Here is a 14,085-nt window from a genome sequence, read left to right on the forward strand (position 1 = left end):
GAATGTAAATAAATCTCAAAACACATGACATAATTCATGGTAAATTGTCACAAATGTTTCTAACTATGATCTCAGAGATAGGCCTGGTGTACTGATGCTCAGTACTTTGTAAGGGCTGACCAGAGTGTGTCTGTAGCATCAAGTATCAAACACAGTCAAGTACCAAAAGTTAGCATCAAGTGCTTTGACAGGTGTGCCACATCACAGACGCCCCAGTTTAACGCTGCATCCACATGAAATCAGGCAGACGGTAGACAGTAGCACAATGAATATCATTTTGGTGGATGAGAGCATGACTGTTAAATGAGGTGAGGCCGGCAGAGAATCCTAAATTAAAATATTTTAACTTTTTGGAGTCCTCCGCGACAGAATCTACAACCGGATGTTCCATAGCTTCCTTACAGAAGAAGATGACATGGGTGATCTGGTCATTTCTTGAATAATTACATAAAATAATACATGAAAATAATTTTATTTAATATATTTTATTGTATACTTTGTGAACAGCACAACATCAGTCTTGCAGATATTGTCATGCATGGATCATTTTTCCGTGATGTCCATAAGGTCTTGTCCACCTACCATCTACCATCTACCGTCAGCTTGACTCCATGTGAAATCAGCCTAAGTCATGACTTTAGTTTCGGAAAAGATCTTGATTAAGAAGTTTAGAAAAGAACTGAGAGGTAGTAGTTCAGTCAGAGGAGGAGTACCCTTGAGGAAGGCACTGAAACTGCTCCAGGGGTGCCACACTATGCCTGATCCTGCCCAAACCAATCGCCAGAAAAAATGTTGGCATTGTACGTTTCTGCAAACAACAGATACGTTACAATTGCATGTTATTTTGTAGTGGATACACTGAAACTTAATGATTCAACAGCACTGTGGTTAGCATAGTTAGGTGTCGTAACCCGCCTCCCAGGCCATGACAAATACAGGAAGGACATCGTGGGTGGTGTTAAATTAAAAGGTATTTATTGTAGCAAAGTAAACAACTAAAAAGAACTACCAATTGAGTGTGGGTAATTAGTAAGTCAGTGGTGTTGATGTGAGTGAGTGAAAAATAGTGCAGTGTAAAACCAGACAAAGGCCAAAATATGCGGGCGCCGGAGGGGATGAGTCCAAGTCGAGCGAGAGAACAAGCAGCACTGAAGCTGGGCTTTAATTCTCCAGAGGCACTCAGCCCAGGTGCTCCCAATCAGCTGCTGCACTCCCGTGACGCCTTCAAGAACAAAGGGGAAAAACAAGGACAAACTCAGCAGCCCAGGGGCCGTCACGTAGGTTTAGGCACAAGAACCACTTGGCTGTGATCAGGAAAAGATCATGTTTTGGCCTAAGATACCAGCAAAAGCAGCAAAAAACAACTGCTTTTCATACCTAAAGAGCTGCTGGAAACGCACCAATGGGTCGCAACAAAACACCCCTGTTTGTAGCGCGCTGGAGAAACAGCAACGGGTTGCTAAATCACAACCAGTTTTGTTGTTAGTTTGTCTCCAACAGTTGTCTGCAGCTTGCCAGGCATTTTGTCAGGGGATGGTGTGTCATCTAGGCGAAATGCCATCTATCATCCCCTCCACCTCCAGATGACAACTCATATAACTACGTCACTTTAGAAACATCTATATTCATTCATTCATTTATTTTCCGTAACCACTTATCCTATCAGGGTTAACAGGGGGTCTGAGAGGCGGGGTACACCCTGGACTTTCATGCTCACATTCACACCTACGGTCAATTTAGAGTCATCACTTAACCTGTATGTCTTTGGACTGTGGGAGGAAACTGGAGAACCCGGAGAAAACTCCACACAGAGGTGTTCCCCCACCCTGGGTTCGAACCAAGAGCCCTCTTGCTACTGCGCCACTGTTGCTCTCTGTTTATATATGTATAAAACGTTTAAATGTAACATATTTGTAGTTTGCAGAAATGTACAATACCAACATTTCCTTCTGGTATCTGGGCTGCCCTGTGCTACCCCTCTGAAAAATGTGTGGCTCTGTTACAGCTAAATGCTAACATTAGCATGCTAACATTCTCACAATGTTAGCATGCTAATGTTTGGCAGGTAACTAATGTTTGCCATGTTGGTGGGAATGTCTTTTTTTGCAGGTATTCAGTCATAAAACATCAAGTTGTTACCTGATGCTGTTGAGGCCAGAGTCATTATAATTCATCCTCTGGGGACCATGAATGTCTGTACACAATGTTGGGCCAGTCCACTCAGTAGTTGTTGAGATATTTCAATCTTGACTCAAGCTGTGAACTGACAAACTGTCAAGTGTTAATTCCTCAAAGTAAAGTAATAAAAAAGGATCATTTTGGTAGTCTCAGGAAACTCGGTGTCATACTGACAGCAGCAATACCCAGTCGGCTCAAACAACAACTTTCAAAATGAAAATTAGATCAATAGCTAAACAAGTTTCCAGTGTATTAGACTGTTTACCTGTTTTCATTGCAACTGCTCTGAGAGTGTGTTCAGAGTTGATGACTTTGTTTGTGTCTAGGGGATTTTTGTGTTGCTTGCAGAGCCACTCAGTTCTATTTTTAGTGCAGCCGCTGACCTCATGGCCCCTCTCAGTCCCTCAGTGCCAATGGGACAGAGAATCTGGACATTCACTTTCCGGGCACAAATACTCACACTTAGAGGCGTGTGGGCACACAGACACAAGCTTTATTTGAAACAACTATGGAAGCGTGAGAGGGAAATGGGATGTGCCAAGCTCATTATGTGGCATGTTCGGACGTTGCTAAATGGAGCCTGTTTGGTGTCTCCGTACTCTGAGGTCACTTTGTCCTTCCAGTCTGCACTGCAGATGAACTGAGCTCTGTGCCAACGGCCAGTGAAGTTCATTATTGAAGTCGAGAGTTCGAGGCCACCTTGCTTGTTGAATGCCCTCTTACAATTCCTCTGTCCTAGACATTCATTACACTCACAGATAAACACACTATACTCTCTGTGTGGGTCCTCGCAGACGCACACATTCACGGATGCACCGTTTGGTTCACACAGATTAAGAATCAGCAGTATTTGTTATTCGACTATCGGTAACTGGCCCTTGATCTTTGTGCCTGCGAGATAGGTTGCCATAGCAATGTGTGTGACCTAGAGTCAAGTAGTCTCTTGTGTTGAGCCAGACAAGCTGACAGCCGAGGTCTGAATGTGACATTAGGAGACCAGAGCACCTCATAAATCTGTGGGAAGCAGACCATGAAACCCAGCGGTGAGAATTTGTCAAGTTGTGGGATGAAATGAAAACAGTTTGTTGTCTCCTCACAAAGGATATTATGTTGACCCGAAAGCTCAGTCTGGTAGTCGAGTGACTGATTGGGTCTCGATTAGCAACTGCGGCATTGACAAGAATCACAGTTCAGTTCAATACAATGTATTCATCACATGAAATCACATGGACACAACCTCAGGGAAATGCAATCCATCAGTTCCTTCAATGTGTGTACTCATAACAGTGAAACAGCAATAAAAATATGTCAAACGGGGTCTTACATAGGGACTTCAATTAGGATCCTAATGACCTGAGGGTAGAAGCTCTCAGTTCTGGCCTGGTGTATCTGCTACCTTCTTCCAGACCTCAACAGAGAGAAAAGGCCGTTATCCTAGTGGTTGGTCTGACTCTTTTTTGCAGCGTCTGGTGTAATCATCCTTCATGCATGGTAGAGCAGCGTCTGTAGTGTGTTCAGCCAAACAAACCACTCTTTGCAGGGCCCTGTTCGGTGCTGTTTCCGTACCAGGCAGTGATGTTCTCCATCAGAACGCTTTTGACGGTACAGGAGTAGAAATTCCTCAATATTTGAGGGGATAACCGGAATTTCCTCAAGTGTCTGAGGTGAAACAGTCTCTGCCTTGCCTCTCTAAGCTCATTGACGTGGACATCAAGGTATTTGAAGCTGTCCACCCTCTCTACTGCAAACCCATTGATATAAGGGGGTGTGGGGGGGTAGTTCCTTTACTGCTTCTTCCCAAGGTCCGCTATCATCTCCTTAGTTTTGTTGACGTTCAAGAGTAGGTTGTTGTCCTCATTGTTATCATCTGTGTTATCAGCAAACTTGATGATGGTGCTGGTGTCACCAGGGGACTCAAAACAGAGCCCTCAGGTGCTCCAGTGTTAAGGATGAGGGTGGCAGGGGTGTGTCCGCCCACTCTCACCACCTGGGGTTTGCCTGGCAGGAAGTCAATGACCCACATGCACAGTGAGGTGTTAAATCCAAGGTTCTTGAGCTTTGTGACCAGCTGTGAGGAGCTGTAGTCAGTGAACAGCACGACTCCCTTTCTTTTCCAGGTGACATAGGCTGGTGTGGTGGATGTGTGCTACGGCGTCTTCTGTAGATTGGTTGGGATGGTAGGCAAACTGTAGTGGGGCCAGTGTTGTTCAAAGCACTTCATCACTACAGAGGTGAGAGGCATTGGACTGTTGGTCAGGTTGGTCTTGTTTTCTTGGGCACAGGAATGATGGTGGACTTCTTGAAGCTTGTGGGTATAACATACTGAGCCACTGACAGACTGAATATCTCTGTGACTCTAGTTGGTCAGCACATAGTTTGAGAATCTGCCCAGTGATTCGTCTGATCCTGCTGCTTTCTTGGCATTCACACGCTTAAAAGCTCTGTGACATCATGCTCAGAAAGAAGATTCGGCTTTCTGCAGCAGATTATGTTCAATTCCGCAACATTACTGCAATTTACTGTTATCTGTTCATCACAAATGGATTCTAATTCTGTGGGAAACACTGAACAACTATTTTTGCAATTTTCACCAGCCTGCACAATGTCATGGCAAAAAAAAAAAAGCCTGTGAACATGGCCACATGCATTGCAATGTTTTTTAGAAAAGCTGCCATGAACTCAGACATTTCAGGCCACAACAATCTCAAAAACAGCCCGCAAAATCCTGGAGGGACTGAGAAAAGGGAGATGGCTTTGAAAGGTGCACCCACCCATCCATTAACCTCTGCTTCAGCTGTTTTTGCTCGTTGACTACAGATGACCGCAAAGCCAGCATAGAATTTGTTTAGCTCACTTGCTATATATAAGATGATCACAGTCTGATATGCTGATGGAAAATGTAACTCCAAAAATATTACGCCAACTTTTCAGCTGCAGCCAAGTTTTTCTGTGCAGGCGAACGAGGACATGTGTTGATGAATTTCTGGATTTCAGTCAGTGCAGTAAATCTCTAAATATCCCTGTCTCTAATCTGTGCCTAAATATGATATGATAAATACCATAACCGTACCAACATTTTCTGTCTGTCACTTTGTCTAGATGCACCATCCAGAAGGAGTGTGCGCAGGGGCTGCTGGCACGCTCCTGGATCAGCATGGGCGAAGGCCCGCAGCAGTGTCCGACCATAACTCTGACACCTCCGGAGATCAGCATCGCTGCGGACATCAAGGTATCGTTAACTCCCTCCATCAAACCCATTTCATACATCAAAGTTTTTCCTCATCAGGTTATGTTTGTAACGGGGGTACTGGTGTATTTATAGCTGATGGAACACTTTGTCTCATGACCACCTTTACAACCTGACACCTCTCACTATTATTACACACACTATTATTATTACTCAGCTGATCTGTCATGCCAACACCACCCCAACCTCCTCCTCACAGTATGTGCGAAGCTTTTGGTAAAGTTGACTCTACCAAAGCGTCTATAATCAATACTTTTTATTACAACAATGTGACAACAGCGTGTACACGCTGCTCTCGCTGCTCTCGCGTCGGTTCCAGTAAGGTTAAATGAGCCGTACGAAATTGGAATATAACGTGATGTGCGTTCAGCATCACACGCTGCCAAGAAAACATGTGTGACTGTGGTTGTTTACAGTTTGGAGCGTTAATAATCCGATCATCTCCTTCAGTCAACAAACTGATCTGAACGCACACTTCAACATTTGTCCTTTGACACTTAGTCGAACCGTAACCAAGACAATGAGCGGTTCGTTTCTGTGTTTGACTTTGGTCGTAAAACAGCAAAACCAGGTGTGTGTGTAAAACCAGAGCTAACCGGTGGCACAGCATGAAAGAGCATGCCATACACAGCTGTTTCCCTTTCTCCTGCGTGAGCGTGAGCAGTGACTTCAACCATTTACTGACAGTGATTAACTGGTGTTTAATATTAAAGGGTTCCCACAGTCATGAAATTCCTGGAAATTGGAGAAACTGTTTTCCAGGCCTGGAAATGGATTGGCAATGTTTTGTTATGGCTCTTGTTATATAAGAAAATCCCCAAACATGTCTAATGTTACATGAAATAACTTCATAGTATCACTAATTTAAAATCTAGTGCTGCATTACATGATCATTAAAGCGTCACTAGTATCTCGTGATACAGATGGGCCGGACTGGCATCAAGTCATCGCCAAGAACACGACTACTATCAATGAAAAAAGCCACTAAGAGGCTGAGCAGGCTCTTAACTGTGCCTTGTTCAAAGAAATCCATGCTGATGTCCAAAGATGTGATGATTTATTAAACAAACAACTGAGTTAACTAAAGCAAAATGAGATGAAAAAAAATATAATGTTATGTGATAACGGTCAACAGAAAATATTGGAGCCAAAAACTCACCCTTTTTGTCTAAAAGCCCCCACACCAGTGAATGAACAGGTAATTAATGAAAAGCTGCGGATTAACCAAAGCTTTCACACTGACATTTAAGCCACATAAAGTCTATAAATATTCACTGTCAGTGTGGTAAATGTCTGAATGATGCTGGTGACAGTTAGTACTGGTGGATAGCTAAGTTTAGCTGGACTGCAAGGCTGCAGCAGTACAGACTGTCGTCTCCAACTAAATCTCAGCCTGTAGATCAAACAGTTAAGTATTGACAGGTTGGCTGTTTACTAATCAGCCTGATGATATCTAGTGATTTAATCAAACATACATTTTGATTTAATCACCAGGTATCAACATCTGTACATGTATTGATTGTCCAAATAGTTCAACCCATTATGTAAAGTATTATGGAAACGTTTTCAAAATTCATTAGAAAAATGTGAAGGAACCTGGATATTTGCTCAGCAGGAATACGTTACCTCTCCAGCTGCTGTTCCAAAACACACACACACACATTTCTTAGGGCCGTAAAAGACTTGCCGCTTGATCGAACGTACGCATACACAATTTGTCGTGTCTGTGTATATACTTGCTGCAGCACTACGCAGCCAAAATGCACAATACTGGCGGCCTCCACTTGGGGCAGACAACAGATATATAACCCGTAAATCGGGTAGTGCATGCCGGGTGTTGTAAACAAAATGGATGCCCTTGATATGCTTGATGAGGAAGAATTTATTGTAATTTTACTTCTTTTGCGATTGCGGCAGGAAAAAAAGGCATCGTCGCCATCGGAGGTGGTGCATGCGGCCCCTCAATCAAAGCCGTCGAGAGAACGGGGAATTTGTTCCCATTGTTCTACCGATGCGCATGATCAACGAGGAGAAACACTGGGAATATTTCCATATGTCGTTCAGTGCATTCAACAATCTGCTGTCTCGAATTGAAGCATACATCCAGCACTCCCACACACACACGCCTCAAGCGGTCATGTCAATATTGCATCTCGCACACACCTCATGGTACCTCATGTTGAGTTGTGCGGCCGACGCGTCAAATGAGCGCAGATCACGCATGCCAGCCATGATGCGGTCGCGTTGTTTGCAGCAAAGATATTACGGCCCTTAGGGTGCTTTCAGACCTGGAGTTGTCTTGCTTCGGTCTGAATCAGGGACTAACTGTGTTTCAAAGTTGTATAATTGCATCGAGTTGGTTCGTGTTCTCACGGCAGCATTTACAAACAGACCAGATCAAATGCCTTGTGCGAGAAAGCTGCTCTTGATTGGTCAGAATTTCCATGTGGGAAAAGCTGCTCTTGATTGGTCAGAATTTCCATGTGGGAAAAATCCAGGAAGTAAACAAAGTGTTGAAGAAGAGTACACTTGCAAGATAAATGTGACACTTTCTAATGTCACAATGGAGGGACAACTACGCAGGTTGATTTTAGCGCTGCTCATCGTGGACTATATTGCTGTCATTGTTCATTTTAGTCAAACCATACAGTTTGAAAACGAGGCGCGGCTCCAACTAGAAAACAATGTTTTGATGCATTGGATGTGCTGAATGTGCATATTAAGGCAGTACAGGAGGAGGTGCACATTAATAATCCTCCAGGACTGTAACATGCTCATGTTTAACCCAAACAATGTGTCATGTGACTGCAGTTGGTTCAGATCCAGGTCGGAACACGTTCTCACCACAAACGAACCGCACCAGAGTTCGTTTGTAACCGGACCGAGACCACCTCTTCAAGAAGGTCTCAGCCTGGTTGCTGTGTTCACACCTGCCCAAACGAACCGCACTTAGGGGGCAAATGAACTTGAGTTTGACTGAACCAAACCAAACAGGAAAGGTGTGAAAGCACCCTTGGATTCATGTGGACAAATTGCTTTAATCATGACGGACACTCAGCTCATCTCATGTATCACCATCAGATCTAATTCATATTAAGTTTTACTGTTGGAATGAAGGCTTGAGGCGAAATATTAAAATTCTCAGGCCCTCAGCCCCACGAGTGCAGAGGGCCCAGATTGCCTAGATTTTTCAGAAAAAAATTACAGTTTGGTGAATGGATTTGTGCCAGTTGAAGTGTCCTGTATCTGATGATGCTATGTGGGAAATGACCCTAATCAGTCGGCTAACACAAATCCATTTTAAACTTAATTTACCCAAAAAATTTGCAGCCAAGAAATTATGCCTCTGCTCTATCAGGCATCTTTTCCATCATCAGCAGCTCTCAGGGAGCAGACTGGACTGTAACTTTTGTAATTCAGGAAATCAATATAAAACTATTCCACGCTTTCTGATGCACAATAAAATTTAACAGGCTTAGAAAAATAAAAAAAATATATCTGATTATTATTATTATTATTATTATGCATTAATATTGCCTCATAACATTACTGCGCCCTATTTAATTTTCTCCAACACGGCTGGTTTTTCAATTCAGCCATCACATAATTGGTTTATGACATTTGTAAATCTGATCTCATAAAGGCTACAATACAATCTGATGTAATTATTTCCATTATTTTGAATTCAGAGTGGGGCAGCCAGAGTTGCAGGATGCCTGTCCCTGTTTCGCTCATTCAGCTCCAGAGCCAGTCTCAACAATTGTTTATGTCACCACCCTGAGTGTTCATATGAGAGGACACGCTGCAGACAGCTGTCTCTTGCTGGTCAGCGGGCACCGAACTTTGATTTACCTTTGGTATTAACACGTGTTCTCATATACAGTAAACAGTGACTGTGAGCTCTGTGGAACAGCTGCCTGGAGGAAATGTCAGCATGCCGGGCCGGGCGGCTTTGCATCATGTTTATTAATGTACTACACTATATTTACTATAACAGACAGTCAGACATTTGATCTCGTACACATCAGGCTACAACATCCAATTCATGTTTATTTTTGGGTACTTGTTGTAATTCAGGGTGAAAATACTGCAGTTAATCCAGCAGCTCTGTATTCAGAATTAGAGAGTGGTTGTATTTTCACCTCTTTATTATGTTTACTATTAATGTTTGTTTGTTTGTTTTGGGATCTTGGGGGGAGGGTATTGCATTTTCTTGTTCAATGTCAAACATGGATATAAATAGCCTGAGCTGAGGGGGGTCTCGCTTTCCCAACCCCAATGATTTTCATTCTGTGTCTCAGTCAATAGCAACACAAACTTAACACACTCAACAATGCTTCACCTTAGTTTATCATTAGCATGCATGATTAGCATGTTAGTTGTAGCATTATTAGCCTGTTAGCATTAGCACATGAGCACTAATGTTGGTGTGTGTTTACTAAGATTTTCAGCCAAATCTAACTGTGTAACCATTGACTTTAAATTGTCACAAAGACACCCAGACTGCCTTTCCATTTTCCTCAGAGCTGAGGAACAGATAGTTCAGTTGTTCCACTGTCAGCCATTTCCACCACTGAGGATAATTCAATCAGGAGAGACTTGTTTTTATAGTAAAAGAATATTTATTAACATGTGCACATCTTTGGCGATTAGACCCTATCAAGATGGTGTGATTTAAGGAGGGTGATGAATCCATAGTCGAATAGGGAACCTCTCCAGGGTCTAGAAGCTGGTGGTGGTAGAGGTGGTGAAGAAGACATGAGAAGTGCTGATGATTTGAATGAGTAGAGGAATGAGCCTTTGTTGAGCTCATCCTGGACTCTGGATACGATGGCTGGAGGTGAACAGGGTGGAGGAGGGCGCGACAGTTCTGCTTAAAATGACGCTGACAGCCGCAGAGGAGAGAGCAGATTTTAAATTTTGCAGTAGCATCCTGATTGGCTGATAGAGGTCGTGGCGAAGTGAACACTCATAGTCAGCTGATTAGAGGAAGCAGTGGGAGTGGGAGGGAGAGAATTGTGAATGGATTGTTTGAACTTACACTGGGCTTCATTAACTGCAAAAAAATGGATTCTCTTTGGTACCTACTGATACTGGGGGAAACAAAAGCAATATCCTCTTCCTGTTTTGGCTGCGTAATCATTCCTATGTGCTGCAAATCGAGACTTAATTCTCCCAGAAGATCGTACCTGGTTTTGCAGAGTATAAATGAGGCTTATTGGGAACCAATCTGAATGCAGATGATGTCATCATTCAGTAGCCATTACACTGTGCAATCAACATTTACTTCATAATGATAAGGTCAAGCAAAAAAAACATGATTATTTCCACTTTAAACTGTGTAAAACAACTGTTGATGTACAGTTGTTTCTCTGAATTAAATACATTATTTGGCCTGACGGGCTGCAGTACTGACGTCTCCTGCTTTATCCCAAAGCATTTGTACGCAGTGATTCTAACTGTGGTTTTGAGAATGTTTGAAAAAGTGACAAAACTATGTGCAAAATGTCACAGTGCATACCAAATTTGATTTTTGAGTTTGCTGTTGATGGATTCACTAACACCTGAAAAAAATCACAGCAAATTTGTAACAGTGGAAAGACAGCTCCAAGGGTGTCCGTGAAATTAAAAAACATTGAATCTTAGGAAAAAACATTTTGCTTGTAGATTTAATTTGCAGTAGCAGTCCAAAGTGGAAGACTGATTGCCATCCATTGGTGTCAAAAAAAGTTTAAGTACAGTAATTTTCAAACTGCAAAAATAGTATACCGCAGCTATTTCCAGTGAAGAAGAAAGAAAGAAAAAGAAATACTCTATTAATCCCTGAGGGGAATTCAGTTTTTTCACTCAGTTGTCATACACACAGGCCTGCAATACACACACACATGCACATGTCAGAGCAGGGGGCTGCCCTTGGACAGGCGCCCAAAGCAGTTGGGGGTTCAGATGGGGCTTGAGCCAGCAACCCTTTGGTTCCCAACCCAAGTCCCTATGGACTGAGCTACTGCCGCCCCACAGTGGCAGTAGTTTTATTAACCCATAAAGACATTGTGGAGCAAACCAAATACTATTATGAACAACATAAACTTCATTTGTGCAGCCCCGTTTAAATAAGTTTCTATTGTGCAAAAGAAAAAAAGCAAATTAAACTTTTAGACTAAAAGGCTGCAGCTTCAATATGTTGCTCTCAACATCATGTGCAACATTGTGCTTCAATACTTGTCAGTGTAGTGCAGTATAATCATCTCAGTCATGTGCAACACTACTTCTCATTGTTATATCATATTCAATATAGCATTGATTATCAGGAGCTGTCTGCCTTTTCTCCACCATTTTAGTTCATTTCTAGTAACTCTTGTGCTTATCATAATTAGGCTCTGTTTTTTTGCTTCTGCTCACTTTTTATCTCATATCTTACTATATAATGACGAAAACTCTGTCTGTGGGTGTGTCTGTGTGTGTGTTCCACGTTTTTCTCCTCACTGACTTGGTCAGTCCATGTGAAATTTGGCACAGTGGTAGAGGGTCATGGGAGGATGCGAATGAAGCAATATTACATCAATTGGCCAAAGGGGGGCGCTATAGCAACTGATTGAAATTGCAAACTTTGAATGGGCATATCTCATGCCCCGTGTGTCGTAGAGACATGAAACTTTGCACAGAGATGCCTCTCCTCATGAGGAACAAATTTGCCTCAAGAACCCATAACTTCCTGTTATATAGATTTTCCGCCATTTTGAATTTTTTGAAAAACACTTAAAATCGATCTCTTCCTAGGAAGTTTGACCGATCTGCATGAAACTGGGTGAACATAATCTAGGGACCAATATCTAAAGTTCCCTCTTGGCAAAAGTTGGAAAAGTTACTAAAATTGAGCTTCTATAAGGCAATGAATATTGCAGAGGGCGTGGCTCATCACATAAAGGTGTATAACATCTCAAGGGTTTCGCCGATCACCACGCAACTTTGTAGGCATATGACCACACATAATCTGAGGGGACCCCTCCATTATTGACCCCATCAAACAAAATGGGGGCGCTAGAGAGCTAATTTCTTATCTAGGCAACTGGGTGGTGCTATAACAACAGAAAAATGCTTAAAAATGACTAAAATGTGACTGATCGCTGTGGCTCCCCCTGTGGCTGAATGTTGGGGTTTTTTTTCTAATTTCTGGTATGACTAAATCATGGAAAGGTATGCTGTACATAATCACGGAAACTGTCAGTCAGTCATTCTGTCTGTCCCACGTTTTTCTACTCACTGACGTGGTCAATCTATGTGAAACTGCACATAGGCATTGAGGATTGGCATAGGTAGAAGGTGACAAAGTTACCAATGGGTATGGACTAGTCTTGTATATTTGAAGATTTTGCAGGACATTTAATCTCTATCTCTATCTCTATTGTTCTAAAACTGGGCCCAGTGAGTGACCCTGACCCAGGGAACTCACTGGTTGCCTGGTTGTTATTGGTTGTGTATGTTAAATTGAGGTTACTGTACTAAGTGTTGCTGTAATGTGAAGCATTCTCTGGCACAAGACTTTCCTTAAAATAAATGTTCTATTGAGAATTGAATTGAATCAGTAACGTGGGCGTAATGACTAAGTGGGTAAATGCAAATATTAATAAAATAGCTAGAAGAGTCCAGAACATGACATCACTTTACTGTAATGAAGCCTTTAAAACCAGGAAAAGACCACACTTGCGATGGTATGATATCAGTCTCAGATGCTATCTAGTCTCATATCAGTCCCAAACCTTAAAGTAGGATGAGCTTCATGATAATTTCTTGAGTTCAGTGATGAGCATCCCCAAAATCTGTCGCCTTAACTTTGTATCTTGTATGGAGTGCATGTGGGACACAGAGGAACTGTCAAATATCGAGTGCTACACAACACCAGCAGTCTGACTTTAATCAGACCTGGCAGGATAATATATTCTGCCACAAAAAAGAGCGCCTGCGTCATACTTGCATGACATGTAAAGTGTTGTTTTCAAACATTTTCTTGCAGCCAGTATATCATGTAACAGAAGCATAACAACAATATGATAATTAGCTGGCTGAATTTTGACACTTGGAATATATTTGACCTTTAATTACAGCTCATAATTAGACGAGACTGAGAGACGACAGGTCATTAATTGGTTCATTAATGGTGGATATTTGCTTGTTATGTAGGTCAGTTTGGCTGTAATAGATCTACCAGCTGCCTGATCCACAGGCATCCTTCAGAGCCACAGGAAGCTGGGCTCAAGGTTAGCTCCCCAAACAGGAAGCAGCAGGCAGGAAGTGAGGGCCGTAGGCAGGAAATGATCAATCCTGCCGAACAATAGAGCAAGATTTTTAAGACATGTTAGCACATGTTGCTGGCCACTTCAGTCTGTGTCTGCAGAGCCACGGAATATGTCTTCCTGCTCTCTGCTCGACAGTCTTCCCCCCCCCCCCTCCTTTTCTTCTCACATTGAAATCATTTAGCTGAAATTCAGTCATGTCAGTGAGGTGTTATGTTTCTCATTATACGTCTGTCATACTTCATCACATAGCCACATTTAGACGTGAATGCTGCACTGTGCCATCTGTTTCTTCATTGCACATTAGTTTCTCTATTTCTCTGCCTGAACTCCTGAAGAAACTTGACGTAATGCCAGCGCCATTTGCCC

General features: G+C 42.5%; 1 protein-coding gene across 1 annotated transcript in view; it reads left to right on the top strand.

Moving 5' to 3' along the window:
• plxnd1 (plexin D1) overlaps positions 1 to 14,085 on the top strand; it is a 111,441-nt gene that overhangs the window by 10,899 nt on the left and 86,457 nt on the right. Inside the window, exon 5 of the mRNA XM_050065752.1 lies at positions 5,278 to 5,407. Within this exon, the coding sequence (XP_049921709.1) occupies positions 5,278 to 5,407 (130 nt within the window). The remainder of the gene's footprint in view (positions 1 to 5,277; positions 5,408 to 14,085) is intronic.

The sequence above is a fragment of the Epinephelus moara genome, chromosome 16, assembly GCF_006386435.1.
Source record: "Epinephelus moara isolate mb chromosome 16, YSFRI_EMoa_1.0, whole genome shotgun sequence".
Lineage (NCBI taxonomy): Eukaryota > Metazoa > Chordata > Actinopteri > Perciformes > Serranidae > Epinephelus > Epinephelus moara.